The 28,000-nt window shown below is 47.9% G+C and overlaps 1 protein-coding gene across 2 annotated transcripts; it reads right to left on the reverse strand.

Annotated features, from left to right (window-relative positions):
• Window positions 1-91: 91 nt before the first annotated feature.
• Window positions 92-28,000, reverse strand: skib (v-ski avian sarcoma viral oncogene homolog b). 2 transcript variants are annotated; one of them, XM_010901842.3, is made up of 7 exons: window positions 26,718-28,000; window positions 3,941-4,054; window positions 3,620-3,723; window positions 3,233-3,426; window positions 2,717-2,964; window positions 2,367-2,597; window positions 92-2,229 (listed from the first exon to the last, which is right to left on the reverse strand). In XM_010901842.3, the coding sequence occupies exons 1-7, from the start codon at window positions 27,615-27,617 to the stop codon at window positions 2,080-2,082; spliced, it is 1,941 nt and encodes a 646-aa protein (XP_010900144.1). In that variant the 5' UTR covers window positions 27,618-28,000; the 3' UTR covers window positions 92-2,079. The 2 variants fall into 2 exon arrangements, with proteins under 2 accessions (XP_010900144.1, XP_010900143.1); XM_010901841.3 differs by having other exon boundaries at window positions 3,233-3,432.

Below are 28,000 nucleotides of genomic sequence, written 5' to 3' on the forward strand. Positions count from 1 at the left end.
TTTAAGATATAAATTACAGTGCTACACTCTGTGTATGTGATAGACTGTGACGAGTTGATTATTAGGATAACAAAAAAGAACCCCCCCTAAATATGCTTGATTTGATTTTTTAATGGGTAGTATACAGGTTTTCCAAAGAAAAAAAGAAACATTGAAACAAGCGGCAAAAACAAACCCCACTTCCAAACCAAAACTACAACAAGAGCATAAACACAATCATTGCACCCAACAGGTATTCAGTGGGGAGATAATAAAAGTAACTAATATATAAGACATTAAAGTATGTTCTTCTAAAATACACAAGGGCACCTAGGAATGAAACCCATAGAAGGTGTACTGCATTACGTATCCTGATAGGAGCTTTAGCACAGGGAAGTTAGAGAACCATGTGGATGGTGAGATATTGTCTTCAGGTAACATTTTTGGTCTGGGTTTTGGTAGACACTTTACATCATATAAGATATATTTTCTGAAAATTCTTAAAAAAGAAAGAAAATACAGAGGAGATATGAAATGTTTTGTTTTCATCTCACAAAGCCCACTCATTGGTCATCGACCAATGTTTCACTTTATTTTCTCTATCCATAATCCATTTGAATAATGCCCATTGATTTCTGACGATATCGAAAGGGAACAATAATGAAACTATAATATCAACATTTCAAATATAGAGTTTCTATTAGTTTCAAGTAAGAGCCAAAATAATATTCATATGCAATCTAAGTGTGAAGCAAGCAGAGTTATTGACACATATCTTATTTACAATATCATCCATAAACATATTTACATAAGAGGTCAGTGAATTAAAGTGTTGTTCAATTCTATGTTCAGGTTCATTCTTGAGTTGAAAAACATAACAGGGAGTTAAATGCGCAATGCAATTATCTTTTCAAAAAGTGCAATTCCTTTTCGTAAAGTAAAAAAATATATTTATCCATATTTTGTATATATGTAGAAATGTTGTTCATATAAACAGCACATGTTGCTTTATTAAAGAGCCCTAAAACCAGTGACTAAAAATGAATGCCTATAGTTGACAAGCAGCAAATTATTTCGGAATATAAATTATTTTACAGTACTCAATACAAAATCGGAAAATACCTCAATTCACCAAAGGTGTTTTATGTGGGCAACATTAGACTGACCGAGCAGAACTCCATTCTAGCATGGGCAAGCACATTGAAACATTTGTCACATACTGGTTTCATACACAATATACTGTATCGTAAGACAACCCCCCCCCCAAAAAAATTTTTTTGTAATGATTGTAAAAATGTACACTTTCATAAAATGTTTAAGAACAAAAGGTGGGCCAAAGAGAATCCAGTCCACACAATACCCAATACTTTAGAGCCTTTAAACACGACACCAATACATACGGAAGAGAAGCTGGTATACATGTACACAGTATGTTCGTATGTGAACGTGTAAATACGTAGCTATGCCCGTGAGCATTGTCTGTAGGGTAGCAGTGGTGCTGAACACTTTCTGTACATCCTCAAAAAGGAAAAACTAATGTCTGAATTAAGAAAACCAATCGATTTGAAAAAAAGAAAATAGTGGTAAACTGGTATCCATTGTTTCCAGTGGTTTGTAATACCTTAAAGTGTACCAAGATTTTGTGGCACTAGCGAGATTTACATCCGCTACTGTCTTTCCATGAAAACAATCACTTCTCTTTTTCCCCTATATATTCAAGTAACTTTATGTAGCTATGTTTGTACATTTTTTAAATAGCTTATACCAAAACAAAAGATTCATAAACTTCAGGAATCTGACTGGGGGCTCTAAAATCACTTGTGATTTCTACAGAGTTTCTTCTGTATGCTGTACAACATGCGTACTGGTGCTTCTATTCAGTTCATTTAATTAGGTTAAAATATTATTATAGAGTCAATTTCTATCATGTCAGTAACCGTATCTTGACTTTGCTCCCACAAACACCATTCATTTGCTGAAATTCTGTTTTCCTTGACAAAAGGGTGCAGTGCAGTCTTGCTCTGTGTCTCTAGTTCCACCGCGCACTTCACTGCACGCGCCTGTACGATTCGTCGAGAAGTGTCGCCACGTGTGGGGTGGTCATTGTTCCTGGGGTCCACCCAGTTGAGCCTGAAGGTTCCTGACCACCCTCTCCAAGCTCTGCCGCGCCTCCCTCTCCTGTTGCAGCTGCTCTCGGAGCTGTTCCCTGTCTGCGTCCGCCTGCTGCAACTGAACCTGCAGCTCCTCGATCTGCAAATGGAGCGTGTTTCGTCAGTCAGGGAACCGGCGCGGGGACTGGACTAAAGTTAGACGTGTGTGTGCAATTCCTTCTTTGGGATGTCCTACGTTCTTGTATTCAGACTGTTAGGGACTCAGCCATTAATTACCTGTGTGGAGTACTTTGCTCTGAGGCAATCTGCTTCACAGCCTTTGTCGCACACCCGGATATTTTTCTCCCTCTCTAGCTCTCTCTTTAGATGGCCACGGGTCTCGTCAGCCTCCCTCATCTTCCGGTCCCACTCCACGCGCAGGCGCTCGATTTCTTTCCTCAGGTTGCGCTTGGCCTCGATGGCCTCTCGGAGACGCCCTTTTTTGGACACCCTCACAAATTCCAGCTCCTGTGATGATAAAAAAAAAAAAACGATTATTGATGTCCAATTGTGTCTCAAAACGCATGAAACATTTCTTCTTCGGTGCCGGAAGGTACAGATTAAGGATCTTGAGCCAGCGGTGTTACCTGCTGAAGACTGTGTTTGGCCTGCAGTGCTGCCTCCAGCTTCTCCTCCTGCTTCACTCTCATCTTGACAATCTCCTGGAGGAACTTCTCCCTGGCCTCCTTAGAGTCCAAGCCTCCGTACAGGGTCTGCTTCAGTGAGTCCAGCTCGGGGCATGACAGGGTGCCTGGCAATCCCAGCCGGACTGGACCCTCCAGGGGCCTCACGGCGCCAGCAGGAGGGGGTCCCAAGGAGGGCACGGCCGGTGGGTCTGAAAAACAGACAAATCAAACAATTCGTTAACCCAGAAAAGTCTGAAACAGCACCTGAGGAACCAGGAGATTCTGCGGCTGAACCAAAAAATCCTCTCAAGTTGAAAATGTTGCGTGCCTTGTGCTGCACAGACCAACCACTAGATGGCTCCCTCTCCACAGGGACCCAGCCAACTAACTAAACTCAACATCCAGTACAGCAGCGAACTATGTCACAATGTCCGATTTATCCTACAGAACGTCCAAACAGCAAGGCGCAGGACTCACGGTCATCGCAGTCATCCACCTGGATCTCCCCGTCGGTCTCCACGTCCTCCACCCTGTTGTCTGGCTTGGCGCTGAAGTCCCGGTCTCCACTTCCTGGAACCGGCCGGCGGTCCCCAGAGGCATCCCTCTGATAGGCCAACGGAGTCGGGGCTCCGTCGGAAACCGCAGACGTGTCTGCACTTTTGCGGTTTGATCTGTAACTATGAGAAAACCTGGGTTATCTCATTTCGTTGAACGATACATAGTGTGAGATCACAGCGAGGGATGAGAATGTGGTTATTGGTCATGGTTATACTATGAAGCCTGAGGGGTTTTAGCTCAATGCGTTTTGGACTGCCACTCCTTTGGCGTGGTGAAATAGATGAAACCAGGCTGTGAGTGACTCACCTCTCATTATGACTTGTAGACTTCTCCTTCTCAGCGGACGGACTTCTGGGCGACCAGGGGCGGAAGGCAGACGGCCTTGGTTTCATCTGGACCGCTTTCAAATCCTGGAAAAAATCGAGTGTTACGAAACTGGGGAATTTGAAGGGGGGAATTCGAAACACACTGTGAAATCATAATGAATGTGGTCGACAGGATTTTAAAGAGACCATTGACAAAAGAATGAAGTTGCCGTCTGACATGTTTGGACGTGTCACGCTAGGCCAAGGTGACCTTACAACAAATCCCCTTTCACATAATCAATGAAGAACACGAGCCACAAACCTTGTTCCCTGACTGTGAAAGAGGCTGTAGCCAGTCACATTGCTTCTCTTTGTCAGCTGATGGAGAGTGTATTTTCTCCAGTTTGGACTTCTTGGCTGGGACTGGGCTATGAGACTAGAGAGAGGAGAAAGAAACCATTCATTATCAATGTCCATGGGAACATACTGGAATGGTCTGCAGCACACTTCTTTATACGTTACAAGCCCTCTGCCTTGTCTTAACACAATAGCCCCTTCAGAGGTACTTCATGCAACAAAAAAAAACTGGGGATGAACATCTACGTCTCCATGTACTCAGCTAATGGACGTGAGCTAGTCCAGTTGGGACGTTGTTGCGTGGTGGACAGTACCCCCGCCTGTGAGGGTGAGGGTGAGGCGGGGGCAGCTGAGTTACCCTCCCCTGAGTGGAAGAGACAGCAGAGAGAGAGCCCAGAGCCAAGGAACGCGATGGACAACTCGGGTAAAACCTTCCGCCAGTGCTGAACACCTCGGCACGGACCGTGGAGTCGCGCAATGTCGTACGATTTGCTCTGAGCACGGAACTAGGCGACGCATGGGTCAGGAGAGAGTAGCTCACTGGATCTCTCTCTAAGCGAAGGGACCTCACACAGTGGCAGGTTAGTACAGGGATTCAGGAAGTGGCCATGTTTAAAAAGGCGGTGCTTGTGTGCGTCCGCGTGTGCGTTCGGTGCTGAGACAGACTAATCTATTCAGGCCATCAGGTCTACACTTGTTGGGATGAGGAGGACATGTTTACGTAGGCTGAGGAAGAGGCCTGCCCAGACCCGCAACTTCTACTACTCACTACTGTGACAGTCTCCACACACACTCCACAGTGAATCCTCTCCCATTCCACCTCCACACACACTCCACAGTGAATCCTCTCCCATTCCACCTCCACACACACTCCACAGTGAATCCTCTCCCATTCCACCTCCACACACACTCCACAGTGAATCCTCTCCCATTCCACCTCCACACACACTCCACAGTGAATCCTCTCCCCACTGCAGGATTCAATGAAAATCCTTCCTGAACTTACAGCAGATTTACATGAATGGGAAATGTACTCGTGAAGGAGTTTAACGTCGCAACAGCGGAAAACGTCTGAATACCGACTGACGGCTTTGGCGCCGTAGAATCCTGTCTGGCAGGTCCGATTAGCTGAGGTCCAGTGTGTGGCTCTTCCAGTGTGTGGCTCTGGGAATGCAACACAAGGGGGAGGTGTCAGCCAGTCAGTCAGATCTCACGCTGCCTGTCTCAGCCTACACTTCCAATGGCGCTCAGACTGGAATATGCTACACAACCTTGGCGTTTCCGCTTCTGGTCCGCAAAGCTGTAATCATGCAGCAGTTGCGTTATCACAGGGTCCAAGCGTGAACAACATGACTGTGGCTGTCTGGACTCTCCTCTCACGTCTCCCTCTCTGAGTCACACGCGCACACACCTACCGTCTGTCTCCTCAACAAGTGTCACACAGAGACTCTGAGGTAACGCTCTGGGACATTTAACACCGGACCTTGAGCTGACTCCACAATGACTCGACCCCTCACCTGCCTCACCAGAAGGCTGGTGTTTTCGGAAGAACAAGGAGTGGCGAAACCGGAGCGTGTAATTACCGCCGTCGCTGTTGTTTTCCCAACAAAGCCTCTAACCCCACTCTAAGGTTAGAGCAGCTTGAGGAAGACACAGAAGCCCCAGACATAACAGTCAGAACGCAGGCCCTCCCAGACACCACAAGGGACCTGCTGGCTAAATCTGACACTGATCTCATCGGAGAGGAGCCACACTGGCTTTAGTCAGAACCACACCGCAGCCATAACAAGGCCACGCAGACCTAGCATCAGAAACAAAACAACACGCCCCTCACACCCCCCCCCCGGAGCGGCTGCACACACCGCGCGGCGTGACGGTATCGGTCCGCGCTCGGCTCCAGTGGGCACCCAGCTTAAACTCCCCAATATGCCCCCCTCTCAGGAGGGGGAAAACGGAGTGAGAGAGAGAGAGAGAGAGAGAGAGAGAGAGAAGAAGGAAAAGAGGGAAAGAGAGAGGGGGGAGACTTCCTCTCAGGAGTTTGCTTTGGCCATGGCCCCTGTGGGAACGAAGTGCGGAGCGCTAGGGAGGGGGCGGACTAGGGGAGGGGAGCGGGACCACAGAGGAAGCACTGAGCTGGAGGAATGCATGCTTGAAGGCCAAGTACAGCCTCCTCTTAAAGAGTCCATTCAAGCGTTGCCCTTTTCAACTGGCCATTGTAGGATACCTCTTTGAGGAGCCGTAATGAGGGACCATTAAGTAAACCTGTAGGCTAAACAGGGGTTAACAGCGCCCAGGGCAAGGCTGACATGCTTTATCTGGAAATGACTCACATAATGGTGTGATAACATGTTCACATGGTAAATAACCTCTACAAGCACTACAGCTGTCAACATACACATGCATGTAATGTATTCCAAGAAGACTATCTGACAATTAGAATGGTATATTGCCACAAAATGTCAATTGGAGTATAAGAAGCTGACATGCACTAATATTTGTCAGCCAGTAAATGGTATTGGCCGATTACAGGCAACAAAAAAAGAATTGGTGTTGTCAGTTGAATTTAATATGTATGTGTATGTATTGGTGTTTTATTGTTATTATTTAGTATATGTTACAGTTTTGTTGATATAGCCTTATACCTTATTTTCTATTATATCCAGATATTGTAGAATATACAATCACAGACTGAGAATGTGTATCAGTATCAGCCAAGAGTTCTCTGATTGGTGCATCCCAAATAATATTGAACTGAGGTTTTAGTTCATTTGACACAGGACCAACCAACAAATTACTTTTCCTTAAAGTGTTTGTAAAAAGCTAAATGCTTCTCTGACTCAAAAATCTATGTTAAAAAGCTGTGTGAGCATGACTCATTGAATTTGGTCAGGGCCAGCTGCTCACAGTTTGAATGTTTCATCCCTGTCACGTTATTAGCTTGGAAAAAGAAGTGATAACACGGTTAATCCTTCAGCATTTTCTCCAGCTCATAAACCAGAATCTCAAATGGCATTATCTAAAAACAAAACATGAGTGTGCGCGCCCAGCCAGGCCGCCAGACCAAAAATACTTTCCCCCGACTGAGTTTCCCCGGGTCCATCTTACTACAGCCACAGCATACAGCGGGATAGCATGGTATTAAGCAAAGTGCAAAGCAACAAGACACAACAGTTTCATATTTCAGACTCCTTTCCCTACTCAACGCCTCGCGGTAATCCCTAGATTGGAGTGTGCTTAGTGGGACTCCGTCTCGTTCAAGGGCACACCAACTGGTACAGCTCAGCCAGTAAACAGCCTTAGTGGGAAGTATGAAATTGGCACGGGGCAGAGGCTGGCCAAGAGGACTTGGTGGTCCTGAGGAAGCCTATAGATATCTACATGTCGCTCGTGTGTAGGAAGAAACATCTCCTGATTTATATTAAGCTGACGGTCACCTTTCTACTGACAGCTGGGCTAGCCTGATTGGTGTCAGACAAACGTGGGCACACACACCCTGATACAATGCTAGCAAACGTCTGAGCTAGTCTAGATGGCCATATCCTGCCCTGGTCATTCGAATGCGTTTCTAACTCCTATAGTCTGAGCTGAAGGGCGTCAAGGATGACTCGGCCCGACCGGCATGACAATATATCCTGGACGAAAAGGTGAGTCGAGCAGCCTGGAAACGTTGTGACATGGCCACGCTCTTACCCCTAACACTGAGACGGGGCCACGCTTTCGCCTCTAACACTGAGACGGGGCAGCACCTTCGCCCCTAACGCTGAGACGGGGCCACGCTCTTACCCCTAACGCTGAGACGGGGCAGCGCCTTCGCCCCTAACGCTGAGACGGGGCAGCGCCTTCGCCCCTAACGCTGAGACGGGGCCACGCTCTTACCCCTAACGCTGAGACGGGGCAGCGCCTTCGCCCCTAACGCTGAGACGGGGCCACGCTCTTACCCCTAACGCTGAGACGGGGCCACGCTCTTACCCCTAACGCTGAGACGGGGTAGCGCCTTCGCCCCTAACGCTGAGACGGGGTCGCGCCTTCGCCTCTTATGCTGAGACGGGGCCATGCTCTTACCCCTAACGCTGAAACGGGGCCGAGCTTTCGCCCCTAACGCTGAGACGGGGCCGCGCCTTCGCCCCTAACGCTGAAACGGGGCAGCGCCTTCGCCCCTAACGCTGAGACGGGGCAGCGCCTTCGCCCCTAACGCTGAGACGGGGCAGCGCCTTCGACCCTAATGCTGAAACGGGGCCGCGTCTTCGCGCCGTGAGAAGACCTTTATTGGATTGTACTAAGAGTCTTTGGGATTGAGTTTCACAGAGGTCTGAGATGAAGACAGGACAGAGTGAGGAGCTTGTTACGGAGGACCTGAAAATATCTGCCCGAGCACAACTGACTGCAGCGTGTGACACATATAGCCCAGTGGAGGAGGAACTGTTCTATCAATACATCACTCCAGGCTGTCCTCGCTACCTAAGTGAGCTGTAACTGACCCATCCACACGGTAGGAGAACTAGACATGGAAACAGGGGAACCAGTCACAATTGAATAACCCTCCTGGAGCAGGAGTTACCAGGACAACAGTGTTCCAGACAGGCAACTGTCCCTGTAACTAGGAGGAAGCGAATCCCATTCAGGTCAAATATAGCGACCCAAACAACGTCACTCGCCTATACTCCCATCTAATTCTGGCCAAAACAACTGGCAGGGGGTCACTACAGGAAGAGGGCTGATTACGAGGCTTTATTCAAACACGGCTAAAAAAGACGTGACAAAGATATTATAGCTATCCCGGATATCTTTGGATGAGAGCGGTGTGTATATTTAGGCAGACGTGGCTTCGAATTCACAGAATGCTTGTCGGAGCAGACTGCATAGACTGTGTCTGTAGCTTTGGAAAATTAAACAGTGCTTCATCGGTTCTATGCGCTAGGAAATACCTCACTGTGAGCATGCATACACACACACACGCACACACACATGCATGCACGCACACACGCATGCACGCACACACACACGCACACACATGCACGCACGCACACACACACACACACACGCATGCACACACACGCACACATGCACGCACGCACGCACACACACACACACACACACACACACACACACACACACACAATGCCTTCATGCTTGTATTCCCATTTAGCACACTTCCAAGGCAGGACCAGCTGCAGCGCTAACCAGGAAGCCAGAGGGCATGCTGGTTGGTTAAGGACAGGGTGAAAAATGACCGACCCTATATAGCATTCCTTTATAATACACCACTAAGGCTCGGAGAGGGCAAAATAGGCACAGTCGCTGAAAACCGCTGAAAAAACGATGCACTGGCATTGAGTGAGATTTGGGCGGAAAACTGAGTTACTAGCCTCAAGTTAGGATTAAACTCATACTATCCACAAAACGCCAATTTCTTAACTTTGCAATAACAGCACTAACAGGTCATCATACTCAGTTGAATAGATTAAATTAAATGCAACAAACAGGATGACTATTCCATATTAGTGAAGTTTTCCTTCCACTGTATCTATGACAACAAAGCACATTCGGTCTGTTCAGTGAATATGCATGTTTTCCATTCATGAGAATAATCCCACCCAGTTCCAGTGTGAGACTAGGTTGTGTTGTGCACGTTAAGAGACCATCATCCATCCTATCCTCTATCCCGTCCCGTCTGGGAACCCGAGTTTCCACACATTAGTCAATCTAGCCCTTCAACCCGACAGACTGTCTGCTCTGCTGTGGCAGCACTACAGCAAACACACACACACACACCGTCGTGACACTGTAAATCCAGTGTCGGACTGCCTGAGTTGTAATCCCACAGATTAGTGCTAAAGCCGAGGCAAAGGAGGTAGATAGACGATTAAAATGTCGACAGATAACCCCACGGCAGCCCAAACAGTTCTAGCTCCGAGTCCACAAACCACCATAGGATATAGATTCCATTACACAGTGAGAACAACCCTAAACAGAACAGTGCTCCAGTTCAGGGACAGCAGTTTGCTGAAGTGGTCTTGTCCCTCTGGCGGACACACAGAGCACAGTGTGGCAGCGGCACCAGCTGGCGGCTGGACTGGGGGTTCCTGGGTTAAACATTCCTGTTCAAAATGAACTCGCACTCACTCTGATGACAGAGAATGGGGAGGGAAACATCTTGTGAATCGCTCATCATCTTTCATCACTATTTTGTCGAGTTCCTGCTGCGTGAATGTCATTGCGAGGTCAAAGCGTCAACATGAGACTTGGTTCCTACAAACCATTGTGTTTAAAAGACTGGGGGAGTGCTTTTGCCCTTTCCCTCAGTATCGTTATATCTTGACATAATTTATCTCCCACCAAGACGTCGACCCATCAGTCTACAGCAGACTTCCGCCTGGCACGGCTCGGTACTGCCAAAGGAGTTCTCTTTCGCAAAAACACACTCGTTTTTCCACATGGCCTGAATATGCTCCGTCTTTTCATAGCAAGTCAACACTGTTACTGTCATCTAGCAACAGCCTGCATTAGAATCGGCAAAAACAAGCTGACAATATTACAAGGAGTAAACAGGACTGAAACAGGAGTTAGATGAGGTACAGAGAACTGCCGGGGTGGTTGACCTGCGGTCTGGCCTGAGCTGGTAAGTTGAGTCTTATGACCACATGGTCTCCAGCAGTCTAATGTGGAGCAGGGCAGGTGGCAGATTTATTTGGAGGGTGGAGGAGGGGAGATAAATGTCAGAGAGAGGTAGGAGGTGTGAGGGGACGGGACGTGAGAGGGGGGCTGTGAGGAGGGAGAGGAGGTCATAAAAATGGTGTTAGAGGGTGGGGTGAAGATAGGGTCACTGCCCAGGGTCCCGCATGATGTCACGGCGTCTGCCGCGGGAACTGGGATTGAGGTAATGGGCTGAACTGGGCTGACAGATACTGGTGAAATGTGTTGACGCCATCCAGGCTTCTTCCGTTATGGCGCGTGCTCGCCGACGGGTACAAATGTAACACCGTTACGAAGCAGCAACTCTGTAACGTTCGTAATTCCCCGTCAGTGATGTGACACCGTACACCGAGGAGGTTTTAAAACCGGAATTGGTCACAGCTATTTTGAGATTTAAGTACAACCTCTCGAACACAGTGTTTTTTACCGACACATTTTTTTAAAACACGCATGGAAAGAGGGCTGATGGCTCTATGGAGGATGACGGGAGACTTTCTAGATGCGAAGCTCTCCACTCAGAGAGCACTAAGGAGAACCGCCGTGTGGCTGAGGGGAAATTAGAGTGCCAGGGGAAAAAACAGCACCAAATCACTGGGATAATGTGCGTGTGCCGCCGTGTAAATGCCGACCAATTTTCCAGAAATACATTAGGATTTACGGTGAACCGGTAGGGTGACTTCAGTGTAGACTAGGTGAACACAGCGCTGCTTTGTGTGGGGAGCCACATTCGACAGAGATCAAATAGCATTTCACTTGTTTCCACTTGCTCAAGGAATTGTCTTTGAGGGAAACAGGGGGATAAAAACACCCACAACATCCGTTCCTCAGATCGCACATTCCATGCTTTAACATTTGGCTTGTCTTACCACCCCAGCCCCCACCCAGCCCCCACCCAGCCCCCACCCAAACAGGAAAGCAAGATCTGCTTACAAGAAATTTGAATGAGAGGGCCCGGTCTCTGAGCCTCCATAAAATAAATAAAGTGTTCTAAAATGGAAGGCTGGGAGGAGGTCTGGACGGACCACAGCAGCGCTCAATTCACAGCAAACTCTCTGTCTCCTTCGTGACCCTGAAAATACTTGGAGATGTATTTTTCCTGGACGGTTTCATTGCACTCTTCTGAATCCGGGTCCATTGTTTTTCTCCATGGCAACCACCAAACAGTGGAGCAAGGCTAAGCTCTGACTCAACAAACAGAACTTGACAAAATACACATTTCGATTGCCAGGGTTTTCCCCCCCCCGAGCAGAACAGAGCAGCAGATACTCCCAGACCGTGACTGCAGACCGCTTTCTGAAAAAAGCGGGATCGCAGGAACCATGCACGGAGACGTGTCGAAATGAATGTGCGTTAGCGAGCACTGGCCGGCGCCGCGTGGAGCACGGGCGGAAGCTACATGTTGCTACGTCCTCCTGGTCCCAGGTGCTCGGTGTGACACGAGGCGGTCTACGGTCCCCTCTCCATTGAGGTCAATGGAGGAACAGTGTCGGACTGGGGAAGGGAGGCAGCTGGTCACTACGGCTGACGCCCAGGGGGGAACATGGCCCCTTTTTACGGACCGACTATAGATTAGAGCTGCCTGGGCCTGGTCCACCAGACGACATTCAGACAGCCAGCGCGTGATGTGTGTCTCTCTCTGCCGTGAGGACGCAGGCGGTTCGTGGTCCCTGATGCGTTGCCTGTGACCCAGCCGGGGGATTACAGGCAGGCCAGAACTGGCCCGGGTGAGATGGCCCGTTCTCCAAACGGCCACCCTGGGGTCAGCGCGGACCAGCGGGTCCTGCAACCCACCCCCCACCACCCTTAACTCTTCCAGCAAATCCAGTCAGACCCGTCGGCTGAGATCTGACCGTAAACAGCTGCTTAGCGCCTGCAGACTGATCCGAACACCACGCGCCTACTGGGCCAATGCCTGGTCCTGCGCTCCGTAGTAGGCAGGGGGACAGATATTGCTACTTTTATTCTGTTGGGGATTCCTCAACACACCTACTATTTAGTCCAGACAATTTACTGGTTCGAATAAATACATTTTTACTCAAAATTTTAATCAGACTTTTTTAGGACTATGTTTCACCACTTTTTTTTTTTTCAAGAGCTCTAGAAAATCAGTGATCCCATGCTGTCAACCCAACGATCCTCCTCCCATCCAGAAATGAATCACTCATCGTTCAGCACGCCAGCCAGCAGAGGAATTAGAGAACAGTCAGCGTCCGTGCCCTTCTTGTCTTGACTAGTTAAGGCGGTTCCTTATAAAAACAGCACGGCTCTACGACACTGTAACAGAACACTAGAACTCCGGCCGTTCAGCTGCTCCCTGGGCTATGGGAGCAGCTGTGATGCACTTCACTTACTGTGAGTAGTGTGGGTCACTCACTCTTTCAGACATTACAAAACACAGACTGGAACAAAGTACCACGTTGTGTGTGTGTGTGTGTGTGTGTGTGTGTGGCGTGTGTGTGGTTATTGCGACAGGGCATGGTGAGCTGCCAGGTTTCACTTAACGTCTCTGTCTAGTCAGTCTAACTTGTCTCTCTGTCTGTCTGTGTGCCCTGCCTGTCTGTTTGGTCTGTCGTAGCGAGCCGAGAGAGCTATGCCGCAGGGAGGGGTGGCCTAGCACAGGAACTCAATAATAACTTTCAGCAGTCTAGCCAGGAGGCTGGAAGCCCAGACTGTGGCTGTTCCCTCCCGCTCCGCTCCCTCCCTCCGCTGGGCCCCACGCTCCTCCCTCCCAACCCCCCCCCCCCCCCCCATCCTGGCCTGTGTTTGCTCCACAGGACTGATGCATTTTACAGACAGGCCAGCACTCTTAAAGAGACACAGGCCACATTTTTCTCCCCTGAATCACTGCAGAGGACGCGACCACTAACTCAGAGCAGAGGGCATTATTCTCAGGCCCTCACTCAAGGATCGGCTCTACTCTTTATCTCCGTCTTTTCCTCTGAACTCAAGATCTCGACAAGACGCGAAAAGTGGAGGGGAAAACACGCTGAAATATGCAAAGAGGCTCTCAGTGGATCTCAGGCAGAATTCCTTCCCTGCAGCAGCTTGGAAGAAGACTCTTTGATGCTTTCCTTTAAAAAGCCGGAGAAGGGCTTGTCAAGTGCAATCAGCAGCCTTGGCCATGAAAGTGTATTTGATGGCATTATTATGATAATCAGTAGGGACAATCCAATAAACTTCATCAGACAGACTTCAAAAACCAACCGCCACCAGGCCCAGTCGTCGTCCCCCCAACCCAGCCCCCCCCCCCCCCCCCCCCCCCCCCCACAATACCCCCAGCCCCGCGGGTCAGCCATAAGATGCGGCCTTGCCCCCTCGTCAATCGACGCAGATTAGATTGCTGCTGCCCGGCTACGCAGAGCGAGATGAACATGTGTGATGGCAAGCGCAGTTACATCTCTCCACCGAATGAATAAGCATTATGCATTCAAAGTGATGTGGTGAAGTCTGGCCACCACAGATCTGCCAGGAAATGCCTCACTGCAGTACTGAGAGGAGATACGCCTGCATCCCCAGCCTGCCTCAAATATGGTCCAACGTCACGTTTGGATGACATAAAAGGGAACCAAGTCGGATTTCAAAGCAAACCGTTGAAACCACGACACTACAGGTGTTGTCTAAACAATGTGCCTCCGTGTGGTGTTGTATGCTAAGCTGTATACCACAGGCCGAAGATCCAATGGGGTCATACGGTTTTGACCGACACAGGGAACCTACAAGGGCGTGTCTGCCAAACAAGCTTTCGTTAGTCTGCTGTCAGCATTTTTCTACACTACACTGGGCCAACTTCTGTGGGAAATCAAGGTTCTAGAAATGCAGACCAAGACACAGGGAAAGAGGTCAACCTTGCCTCGAAAATAATTCAAATAACATCCATTATTATTATTATTATTTACAGTGGGGGGGGGGGGGGGGGGTAATCTTTGGAGGATTTAATTGAAAACATCCCTGAATTGGCCTTAAGAAATGTGAAGTGAATGGGCTGCTATGTCACTATGTATTGATGGGACTAAAGGGTCAGCCTAACATATCTGACTACAGTTTTACAAAAGATGAAGTCTCTATGGGAGGTATCGGTGACAGAGTCAGCACAGAACCCAAGCCGCCCTCTGGAATGAAAACCCAATCTGGAAAACCAATAAGCAAAAGCATCCAGGTACGAACTGGCCAACAAGTTCCACTGCAATGCTCTTAAAGCACGAAAAAGACACATTCATAAGCACACTGAAAAGGAGTGTCCTTAGCTCAGACAAACAGCCACCTCTCTATTCTCAGCTTGGTGTATAAAGAAAACAGCTCAGCTTCTATTACCTCGTATTTATTATAAAGGCGACAGACTGGGAGGTCACAGCCTGTTTAAACAGACGCGTCTGTCTGCTCATTACTCAGTTGAAGTACAGAGAGCTCGAAGGTGACACATACCCAAACAACACCAAGTCATGGCCGGTGTTTACACGTCCACATAAAGCTGCACCAGCCTTTACACTGAGGGCCCTACCTGATCCAATAAGCGAATAGCAACGACACAATGATCAACAGCATGCTAAGGAACAACAACAAGGCACTAGAGCACTCGGAAAACAGTATATCGTGTCTGACGATGTTTGGCTAAAAACAATCACTGTTCAGGACTTGACATTAACGCTTGTCCGGGAACAATAAGAGAATTAGTAGGACGAGGAGAATGTAGACCAAAAGGACAAGTGAAATAAATTCTTATTTAACACCACCTCGTTTTTACCGATTTGCATTCTCAGAGTATTTCGGGAGCTCAGGATGGCTAACGTTATTCCTTCATCAAAAACGTGTCTGAAACTTGTATGCAGGTTGCAAAATATAGCACACACACACGATCTGACATAGCTGTTCTCAAAGTATTTCTGTCGTTTGTTTAATAGCTGGGTTTTATTTTATTTAACAACACGCAGTGGCAGCAAGTTTGCCGAAGGCTACAGGAAAGAGGAGAGGTAGAATATAGATTTTTAGAAGCCCTGCGCAGGACAATATTTGCTTAAATTTGACATAATCCCATGCTTCTGTCATTGTTTCATTTGCAAGTTTTGTAGTATCTCAATTTTAGAGTTTAAAAGTTAGCAGACTAGCCGGATACAAGCTTGCAAGTGACAGATACATTCTTTATCATAACCAAGGGTGTAGCACTAAATTCTGGGCCCTGTACATAGGGGTCACGGAGGGACCCTACCCTCTTCAAACATATTCAAGGGCCCCTCCACACGTTAGGGCCCTAGCAAGCAAGCAAGTTTATAAAGCACAATTCAATCATAGAAGCCATTCAATGTGCTTTACAAAGGAAAATAAAAAATATAAAAATACAATAGCATAAAAACAAATACTCAAATGAAAACATCAAAACAACATCATAATAATAAAATATAGAATAAGAAAATAGAAATAGAATAAAAAAGGGATAGAAACATAAGAAGCTATAAAAGCTAAACAGTGCGGTTAAGTTTAAGTGCTCAGTCACAGGCGTGTGCAAAGAGAAGTGTTTTTAACCTGGATTTAAAGTTTAAAGATAAGTTTGGGGCACATCTAAGATCTTCTGGTAGTTTATTCCAGTTGTGTAAAGCATAACTGCTAAATGCAGCTTGACCATGTCTATATACTTATTACCCTTTTTCCCTTCGGCCCGATGTCACTGATCATAGACAAGCAAATGTTTTGTCACATCTGATATTTCAGTTAAGAGCCGCAATTCACGGTTAAAGTTGTAATAAGGCTGAAGGGCATTTAGCAATATACAACGTTACTAACTAGGAATACATTTATTATTCGAGAAATATTACAATGCATATTCATGTGTTATAAACATATTTTGGCTGGTAAAAAACTGTATGGGCTTTTTTGTCTAAGCTAACTGCCCCAATGGCTGATCGACAAAAATGTTAGTTTGAGGAACCAAGGTGCTTTTATTTATATTACATACATACACATACAAAGACGATGGCCTTGGTGCCTACGCAAATTAAGCAACCCTTTAAGTCAAGTGGCCTTAAAAGTCCCTAAAATCACAAAATTCTCTCCCTGATTATGAAGAGGAAATAGTATATCAATTAGTTTCAAAATGGTTAAAAGACCTGAGTTCGATTCGATACAGTAAATGTAAAAGGTCCAGCCCTGCTGTGACCACAAGACGCTTCCGTCATTAACATTCAAACTCCTCCAACGGACTGCGGAACCAGCTGCCTCCTCCCTTCACCTTTGGACAAGGAATTTAGGAACTAAGAGGGGAGAAAAATAGGCAATGAACTTCTGACCTGTCGTACAAACTACGAAGGAAGCTCTGAAGCTCGGGGGCAACTGGAGTCCACCATCCTCTGTCTCCCTTTCCCTCAGTGTGTAACCCAGCCGTCCTATAAAAGCCCACTAAAACCTTCCTGCTCCCCTTTTTATGGCTACCAGATGGTAGGTAGGCCTTCCTGCCTCGGGACTTGCCTCTCCAGTCTAGTAAAACCAGTCGACCTCTGCAACATAAAAACTGGCATTTATGAAAAGGGATCAAGAACAAAACACACAAACATCCTGCCACCGAAACAATCGACGCCCTTTAGTCGCGTTTACCAAGAAAAAAATCTGAGCACATACACTGCTTTTTTCCGACAGATGTGGAGCCTACACCCAGGTAGAGTTTAATATGCGAGGGGTTTTATTCACGTGCCTTGGGTGTGAATACAAGACCATGGCAGCCAGTAACGTTCTCCCTGAGAAACAGGGAAACAAAACAATGGCTGTGGTGAATATAGCTGATCGTAACCCAACCCTGGGCTGGCTTACGGTTCACTACATTTTGTTCCAGTGCTGAGATCACCTCTAATATAACCTATGCTAGAGGAATTTGAATGAGCAATCCGGATACACTATAACCTGCATTCAGCTCTTGGGCGTTTTGGTTGAACGTTTTAATGAATTGAATCTAAAACGACAAACATCATGCATTAGCCATGACACAACTTCCCAAGTAAACTGGAAAAACTACAGCTGACTGTCGAGTTTAGTGGCTGTCTTGAGGTCAGTGTAGTCTGAATGGGTTTAAAGGGCACGGATGCCTCCATATAAAAGGGCAGGTCCAATCAACGGCTTCTTTTTACTGCTAATCAATTGAAGTGATTATCTTCTCTTTCAATAACAACTGCTTCCTTGCCGCCTCTTTGCCTCAGATGGTCCTCCCTTCTCCTTTATTTGTTCTACCGGTTGGAAACTAACATTTATGTCCTGCAATTCAACCTGACCTCCAGGCAACCCCAGTCTCTAGCTCTGCCATAGCTGCCTGAACCATTAGTGCTAGCTGTGACTTCAGGCGATCAGTGTGATAAAAGTTTACTGTCTGTCCCGTCGCTCTGCAGGGCTTCTGTCAAAACGCCTGCAGGGTTCTCAACTGGGACCTCTTCCACACAGCCCCCAAACATCCAGATAGCTAGTTTCTTTTTTCAGGGGGGTGGGAGGGTGACAGTTGGTGTACAACTGTGCTGATTTCGAAACAAAGAATTATGCTGAAAACGCACTTTTGAGATTTCTACTGCATTGGGGTCACAAACGTTCAGTAACCTTCTGAAAAGTGGTAAAAAACAAACAAACACACAACATCAACAGGACACAGACGGCTGAGGTTCTAGTGTGGCGTGATCAGAATGTCTCTGGGCTTAGCTGTATGTGTATAAAGGGGGTTGGGTGGGGTGGGGGGCCTCTGTGCTGTGGTGCTCTGTTTCTCCTGGACCGTCTGAGCTGTGGGCAGCCAAGCTATAGAACTGCAGGCTCAGCACTTCTCTCATATTCTCCCGTTTCAAGCCAAGTGAGAGAACAAAGGCACTGAGGCAGCGAGCTACGCTGATGCGGGGAGAATGAGGACGGACAGATGGGGAGAGACAGACGGACGCAGACAGAGAGACGGACGGACAGACAGGGTGACCTCAATAATGAGTGCTGGTACATTCAGCCTATAACAGAGTCCTCCTAGTTATCGGACAAGGGAAAATAAATACCCGTGCAGCCGTTTTCTAGTAAGACTTTCTGTTGCCCACAGTATGTGCTGGAGCCGGCTGCTTACTTGATCTTTTTTTGCTGTGCAGCTCTTTTCTCTTTCAAACAGCTCTAAAGGAAACCGCAGCACGCCTGGAATTTACACCGTACAAATGTATTGATACTGCAAATGACCTTGAACATAATTATCTACTGCTGAAGCCAAAGAAAGCAGTCCCTCCATTAAACCTAGAAGTCTCTTTTTTGGAATCGTTTCGCAAACTTTGACGGTCTCTAATTGGGCTGTTTGAGACTTGCCTTGGTTAGAATGGCTGTTTCGGGCAGCCTGACTCTGTGCCTGGGTCCATGTTAGTCAGCGCTAGCCCCGCCCCGTTAAGGCCCAGCCCTGTGCATCATGTGTTTCCACTTTAGCGATAGGGTGGAAATGACCTCAGTGCAGTAAAAGATGACAGGGGTGCTAGCACTGCTCACCAGATGTGAGGAGAAGGAGGTGGAAGGAGAGAGAAAACCATTCGCCCGAAGAATTCACTGCACAAACCCCCAAGGAGCTCTGTGATTGAGGGTTCAAGTCAAGTTCCAGAGGTTCCTGGTCTATCTCAGCAGCACTAAGCCACAGGCAAGACAGCCTCACAAGGCTCGCACAAACACACACACACACACACACACACACATTGATTCACACAGATACACACTTAGACACCCACTCACAGATACCCACTTACTCATGCATACAGACAGCCAGACAGAAAGACAGACGCCCACACCAAAACTCCAGTGTCACTCAGTCCTCGCTCCGGTGCACCTGCCAGCCACACAAAAGCCACTTCCTCCCACTGTCCGGCCAGTGCCTTTTATCCAAGTTAGCGCCGCCTGCGCCGCAACAAAGGAAGAGAAATTAGGGAGCCAGGACGATGATAGGGCGGCTAATCCCTTCGGAGAGACCCATTCTATAGACCGGCTGTACAGTGGAGCAGCTGAAAGGCCTGAATTAAATATGGACATGCGGCGATGAGCCCCGACAACGTCCCGTCACGGGCCTGGGATCAGGCGCGCATTCTAGGATGGACGGGCCCACGCTATTGTTGTCCCCGTCAAGGATTCATCTGCAATTTCAATACTGTAACCGAATATCGTAACGTATTAACAGTGTTCCCAGCCTTTGCGAAGTGAAACTGGAACGTTCCACGACGTAAAGGTAACCTATATCTTAATCCATATTCCGTCTCCTCGTTCGCCTCCCCCCACCTCTCAAGAGACCTCCCTTCATCTTCCCTGACGCCACATTACGTTCGGAACGGTCGGGTCACCGCACCTTCAATAGTCTGTCTCCGTCTTCAGTCTGTACGGCAGATTAAGCTGCTGGTGCCAAAAGGGGAGGTGATTATAACACAGTTTATGATGATAATCTGAAAAGCAGCTTGGAATTTTGTTCTTTTTTTTTAAGACGATGTGAAAGCTAACCTCTCCCCTGAGGCTGGCCCGTTCCCTTCCTTGCGACACTGAGCTTATATAAACTGTTCGTGAAGGATGAAGGACAAGCCTGTGTCCCGGCTCTATTTCAAGCTGAGCCAGTCTGCCTAAGGCGTGCCAGGCCCGGCCTGGTGACTGAAATAAAGCCAACCGGACGCCCGCCGATGCCGCCGGTTCACGGAGCCCCAACAGGCTGTCCCGCTAGGGGCCCCACCCTTGTAACGCCAGAGAATGGGGCCACCTCATTAAATCTGGCCCCGGCGTAGGGAGGAAGCTCTCTCTCTCTCCCCCTCAGAGCATGTCTCCGGGCCCGTAACATCCCCCCATCTTGCCTCTCGAAAGCCGGCGTCGCCATGTCAGCGAGGGAGAGGAATGGAGCAGGGATTAAAGGAGAGAGACAGAACTGTGCTCCAGTGAATAATCCGGAGTGACATGTCTGCAACGACACAGCAAGGATTTCCAATAAGGCCACTTCCTGTGACAATCAGGAAAAACAAAATAAAGTGTGGAAAATCCGACTGGGAAGATGTTTTCAGGTAGAGGAGAAAGTAACGGGGGTGAAAACGAGCGACCCGAACTGAACAACCAAGTCCCACTAGGGCCTGCCTGAACCACTTGAATACAGACAGCTACGCTAAATTTGTTGGATATGGGTGTCCGTCCATCTAACCGCCGGCGACACTGCGCTGCCTCTTCGCACTAACGGCACATGCGCGGCTCATTTCACCCGCAAAAAGTCAGGTGCTTAACAGGGCTCAGTTTCGCCGAAGGTGGGCTGAGGAAAGAAGGCAATGGTAAGAGACATCGAATGCGATGCCGTCACACCAGAGTGGATAGTACAAGGGTCTCCATCTAGCTAGCAGGTGGGACAGGGTCCTTGTACCGGGTCGCCCTGTCTGCAGAGGGTCAATGGGAAATGGACGGCGGTGGGCTCTGATCTCAGGCAGACACTCACTAGCCAGAACCTGGCCTGTACGTCCACCGACCTGAGGTAAAAAGCATTGTGGGCTGAAAATGATTGGGGAGGACCACACTGCTGAGGGCAAGGAAGAGGGGGTAGGTCCATGTAAGGTGGTCCACTGAACGCGGCGTAGGAGGAGGTGCGTATTCTATAGGGAGGAGGAGGAGGTCTCAGTGGAGGAGGGCTAGCCTACGCTTGGTGGTAAGTAAGACTGTGTGGGGAGGTCTGTCTGACTGCCTGGCTGCCTGTGTGTGCTGTGCAGCTTAACTCTGGCACGCTCCTCTCAGCCCACCAGCCAGAGAGAGAGAGAGAGAGAGAGAGTATGAAGTTCTTATTTAGCACAGGAAGAGCAGCTCTGCTTAGCAACCACACCGGTCCTCCAATCACAGTCCTACTGGAGCCCGGGTGTGTCCTCGCTAACTGTGTGTGTGTGTGTGTGTAGTCTGGGAGAGCCGAATGCTGCCTGGGACACACGCGGTTAACAAAATTCAAGAATCATGCAAACTGGGTTTTTTAACCTATATGTTGTTTTAACGGCGGCTGCTAAGAGACGCTTTCTTCTCCGCCTCAGTCTGTAGGAATTCAGGACAGAATCCTGCAGTGAGTTCCAATGTTAATCTGAGCCAATTAATCCTAGAATAAATTATGTATATCCTGGAGAGCAAGGAAGTGGTAAATCCTTAAAACATTCACTCTTTTTCTTTTTCAAATTCACTGACTGTAACGCAGCCCACGATTGGCATCGGCTACAACTGGTAGCACGATTTGTGAGTTATTATCCATCGAACCAGAGGCATGTAGAAGATTTGGAACAAATGCTTGTCTGAACATTTGAGCAGTCTGTTTCTGCGTGAGCTAATCCTCCAGATAGCTTCGGAGGTGGTTGGTGGGCGGAATGTAGGCGAGAGCAGCATGCCGATTTGTCATACAGCAACGGCAGGCCCAGCATTTGCCTCCTCTGTTCTGACTGAAGCTATAGTACAGCTGACCAGCAATTTGGTCCGACGGATCCAAAACACAGACCAGTACTGCAGGTCGGTTCAAAGACAGGCCAAGTTGGGCCTGATACGTGGAAAATGGATTAAAAAACCCATCCATATTATTCACACTCCTACCATTATTAAACCTGGATGTGTCACTGTAGCAAGTCAATGAAGAAATATTCTCATATTTCAAATTTCTGTTATTTAGTAAGAAAATAATAAAAATTCCAGACAGTCAGCAGTGATTTCTAAAGAACACACGTGTGGATCAGTGCCAGGTCAGAGGGGGGAAGTGGAACAGTGCAAGAGGTCAAACCAAAACGGAGATGCTATCCTCGGATGTCCAGACCTTTATTTTCAACTAAACTGTGGCAGTGCATTGGACGGTTGTCACAGCCAGGATCACCAGAATAAAACCTCCACCAGAATCACCAGAATAAAACCTCCACCTTAATCGTGTGGCAGTAGCACTGAATTCCTGCCTGTCCTCCAACCAGACCACACAGAGTCCACAACAGATGGAGCCGTCTGAATCACAAGGTTATCATCAGCCATGAATTGATCATAACAAACTCTCAAACCTCATCGAGGCATCTGTTCTCAGAATGACTACAGTCACACTCACAGCTAATCTACTCCTCCTCCACCTCCTCCTCACTAATCTGTATCTCCTATGACAAGCACACCAGCTTTCGGAGAACTGAAACAGCAACAGACAGGCCTGTCTGAGCATAATGATGCCATGAGCTTGGCTTGGGGCTACGGTTTCAGGTCAGAATGCAGGCGTTTGCACCAGACACTAAGACAGGGATCAGACAACGGCAACTTGCCGCCCGACATGAAAACTGAATGCCATCGACACGGGTAGACACGGCAAAGCGTTCAGTCGCAGGTTTCCCACCCCGGCAGAAGCTGTGAGCTTAGAGACCTTTCACCCACGCACCACCCAACGAAACAAGACATTAACAAAGAGGAAGGGCTGCACTTCACAGCCTCCGAAAGGCAAGGCTCCCAAACAAAGGAGGCGGCAGGTCTTTTGGCACGGCGTCGCCCGTGACGGAGCATCAGCTGACGCCCTTTTAACCCGGGGTCAGTCCATGGAGAATGGAGGGCGAGACCCCCGCGCCGCTCACACCCTTCTTTCCGACACACTCAATCACAGAAAGAGATGCACATCTATGGGGAGGTTTCTGGAGAGTCAGCCATGTTCTCAGAATGCTCCAAACAATGACTTCTATGGACGGACTGGACTGAATGCATAACCCACTGCAAGGACTGTCTTTTTAGGCCAAACAAACTTCTTAAACTGTTTAAAGGATCTTGGTTTCTGATAGCTGAGATGGAGTGTGCAAGTAAAAACGATGTTGCTACAGGTAAACGCACAATAACAACCGTAGTTCAATACCTAGTAGCCGTGTCAAAAGCGGGAGAGCACGATTGTAAGAAAAATGTAAAGTATCTTTCAGCCATCAGTTAAAAGGGTATATTAACTTCTCACGAACTTCGGGTTGAGGCCGGGATTTAGCCAGGATTGGGTCTGGGCCTTAGCCAGCCCGTTTCGGGGTGGTGCCTGGTCAGCGAGGAGGAGTGTCATGTCAGTGGTGGTTAGACTGGTTTGACCAGGGGCCTGGGAGGGTTGCACCACATGGGCTGTCAGGGCTGCCCAGAGGTCACCAGACAGATGGGAACAGAAACGAGCCGGCAGTGAGCTCATTTTAATCTCCCAACCCAGCTGATCAGGGCATTATACAGGTCCATTCTCACGCACACACACTCACATACACCCGCACGCATGAACATACACACACGTGTTAAAAAGGATATGCTCACACACGCCACCACGCAGACACACCGTCTTGCTAGCCGTATGTCACACACGCTATAGCAGACCACGCGGATATAACCTCTCAGCACACCGGTTCGCCACAGAATGGACTACTCCGTTGATTGGTTGGGTCCCAGGTTTGATGCTAATTTGAGTGGGCAGAACATAGGGATGAGAAATTACATAAATTGGTTTCACTTGAACAGGTTTAATATCCATTCCATTAAGACAGGACTATATGAGTCTCCAGAGTCCGTTTCCCCTTTCCACTCAGTCACTAGATTAATGCAATTGCTCTTTCCTCTTAAGAAACTGACAGCTATTGGACAAGGATGGAGTAGGAAATCAGGATTTTTGTCGTTTCACTGGAAACACTATTTCATGCAATTTTCCAACTAATAGGAGAACAGGCAGGATTCATCGTTTCAAAGCTGAAACCCCTATTTTGAATACTTTTGGGGTATCATAAATACTTTATTTATTTGTGTTCACTTGCACAACTTTTTCGATCAATTACAAATACTTATGTGGTGTAATACGAGATGAAACATCTGCTCGGTGTGGTTGACAATAATGTTTGTTATTTGTATTTGTTTATTTGCAGTGTCTTTGGCCTTTATCAAGGAGCCATCTGGCCAGTGGAATGGACACAGGAGAATCTGATTGGACGCTTCAAATGGAGTGGGGGTGGGTGGAGTCTGCCTCCATGGACAAAGGTCAGGTGTCACGGCCTTTTGACAACAGATGTCAAGGCCCTGCCACACTGGGCCCGCATCTCTTCAATGAGTCTACAGCCTCTTCCCCCATCTGTATATTAGGTAACGGCTAAATGACCACTAACGCGGGATTCGATTCAAAGCAGACACAATGGTCCTCTGGTACCGCCCCCCCCAACGCCTTTGTACCGGAACAATGATATGCAAGGGTACAGCTTTCTCTAGCTACGTAGGAACCCCCGTTCGCGTGTTTCCACAATGTTTTGGTCGGCGAAATAACGCTACTTACTCAACATCTCACTCAACTCTCAAGTTTCAGTCTGAGAATAAAAAGTCCAGAATGAAAAACGAAGCCTCGTTGACTTAGGTAGACTGAGTGTCAGGGACGGATAGGCAGGCGCACAGGATGCTGGATGTGGTCTGATGGCTAAAACACCCCCTGATTTTAACATGGCTCCTAAGCAGGGCACAAACGTTGACTTGTTGTTGTTTCCTAGGTAAGCGAGCCAAGGCTGGCTGCTAGCGGCTCTGTCTGTCCGGCCTCTCGGCAGCTTCCCCTGTCAGAGTGATGTATGGGAGCGCCAGTGTGCTGGCTCCCTAAGGACCAGGCCTGGCTGTCTGCTAACTGGGACACTACTGACAGTGAACCACGGCGGGAGAACACACACAAACCCACACTCACCCACCCCCCCCACCCCACCAATTGGCCTGCCTGCCGCAGCTCTGTCTGTGTGTACTCTGAAAGGCTGTCGGCGCGGCTGAGACCTCAGTTTAGGAAAATATGAAACACCCTGACCATATATCACATCCTGATGACTACACTTAGGAGACCAGCTATACACGACCCAGGTGGCCTATTGACACAGGTGGTCTGGCCCTTTTACATCAATTAAGAATATATTTAAAATAAAACAAAAAATATGTACCCGTGGAATCTGCAATGTAAAGAAACTCATAAGGATCTAACCCAGTGATAGAAAGGATTAGTTTAGTTACCACGAGACAAAAGGCCCTTAAAATCCCTTTGTAACTAATCATTGCAAACTGTCTTTGAGAGCTCGTCTGATCACCCACCATCACAATGGATTAGCTACAAAATGCTTCCATATTCCGTCAAATTCAGTTGGGGAAGACCCCCCCCCCCCCCATTTATTTCCAACAGCGCAGTTCAAATTCTGCCGTTTCCTGAATTGCACTGACAGTGGCATCTAAAGTAACGGGGAAAATATAGGAGAGACATCTCCATTTTAGAGTCTAGTTGGTTCACCATGGTGAAGCCGTGGTGTCCCGACATTAGCAGGGGCCCAGTGAACAACTGCTGAGAGGAAACCGCCACCGTGTCTACGGGTCCTTTGTCCGCTCAGAACGTCTGGGATCCTCACTGGGAGACAGCACACACCCAGAGAAAGTGGTCACCCTGAATACCTTCCCCCATAACCCACCTCCCAGTACATTTGCACACACAACACCAAACCACCAGGCACACGCCTTATCCTGCCCAACCCTGCACTTTGTCACATCGTGATAACCCATTCCTCATTAAACCCTTATCCCTGTAACCCACCTTGTGGTCCAGTAACGAATTCCCCCAGCCCCCCTCCCCTTCTCGGACACTAAATATCAGAGGGTCCATTTGTCATATGGAGATGCCCTTGAGCTAACCTAGGGTGTACTGGACCAGTGACCCCCCCACCCTCCCTCCCAGAGTGAGAGGATTGAAGGGCCGCTTATAGGAATGTTCTATTTAAAGTTACATCTTAAAACCAACCGTTTAAATTTGATTTTTAACCAACTAACTGTATCTTCATGTGAAAAAGGGCAATGAGGAGACAGTGGGAAAGATATAGATTGTATGTATGTTTGTATACATATAAATGAATTAATATATATATATATGTGTGTGTGGGCATAAAATAGAACAGATAAAGGGGCCTAAAGTTTGGTCATCATGACTACTGTCAATGTAACTGATTGAAGGACTGAATAGTCACTGTGCAAAAGGGCCATTATGGAAACACCAATATATGACTGGATTGAACATTCAAATTTCCGCCATCAAAGACGTTAACTTTCAATACAAACGTGAACAGACTTACTCTGCATGATTTGTTTGAGAACTTGCTCACGAAGTCAAATTTGCCTTTGATTTCTTTCAGGTGCTGCTCCAGCCTAGTCTTTTCTTCTTTCCCTGTATAGTCCGCGTCCAGGAGAACATAGGCCCGCCAATTAGCTGAGTCGAATCCCCAATGCACTGTCCTGTTCTCTAGTCTTTTGTGGCTATGGACCACAAACTTGTGAGTAGGGTACATAAGTCTACAGTCCATGCATTGGATACAAGCTGCATTGGGATTGGAATATAGTTCTGGGACAAATAACCCCTTGCACCTACCAAAACATTCATGGTATACTTTAAAGCTTTTTTCCGTTCTTTCCAACTCTATGGAGCCAGACAGCTCCTTGTTGCCGTGAGGAGGATAGGAACCTCCGTAAATAAGGGCATTGCAGAGGCGCTCAGCATCCGTCTGAGTGATCAGTCCGCAAGATGGGGCAGAGAAGGGCAGGATACCCACTACTTTGAGGATTTCCAGCTGGTCCGCCGTGCACCGGGAGCAGTAGATATGCAGGTCGTCGCACACAGAGTTGATCTGCTGAAGCGAGAAATCCCGCAGGACACTGTTGAGAATCTGCGGCAGACACAGTCGTTTCTCGCCGCCAACAACGAAACATGAAATTGGCTCACGCTCTAGGACAGTTTCGGACCTTTCGGTGGTGCGGTCGGATGGAATGAACAACGGACCCGACATAACAGGGGGTGTCTGTGCAGGCATTGACAGCATCAGTTCAGCTGTTTTTCCATCTTTATTGAACAGAATTTCCTGGTGCCACCGAGCGGAGAACGCCGCCGGTCCACCAAGAGAGCTCATGGAACTCAAATGAAACTGCTTCAGAGTTTGCTGAAGTCCTGGATGAGGCTGAAAGCTTGATGGAGTCTCCATGTTTGGCGCGACTAGATAAGTGAGTTTTAACTTAGGTGATCTATTTTAATCAGTTGTCTTCAAAGCCACCCAAAGACTTGGTAAGTCCACTGCGGCGCATTTCCATGTCACTAGAGAAGGTTACCGCTGGGGCGTTATCCATTTAAAAATGAGCATTAGACTATTCAGTTCGAATACTATAAAACTATTTATTCCAGTCAACAGATAGCCAACGAAAGCGAAACCCGCCGGATCACTCACAAAAAGAGCGTCAAAATGAATCAATGTTCCTATTCTGGACTGCAGCGTAGCTCGCACGATGTGGTCCTCGAATATGACTAGCCTGCGCAGTCTGGCGATTTCTCTCTCTAGCTCTAAGCGAATGTGAGTGAGTGAGCTGTACC

The sequence above is a fragment of the Esox lucius genome, chromosome 17, assembly GCF_011004845.1.
Source record: "Esox lucius isolate fEsoLuc1 chromosome 17, fEsoLuc1.pri, whole genome shotgun sequence".
Taxonomy (NCBI): domain Eukaryota; kingdom Metazoa; phylum Chordata; class Actinopteri; order Esociformes; family Esocidae; genus Esox; species Esox lucius.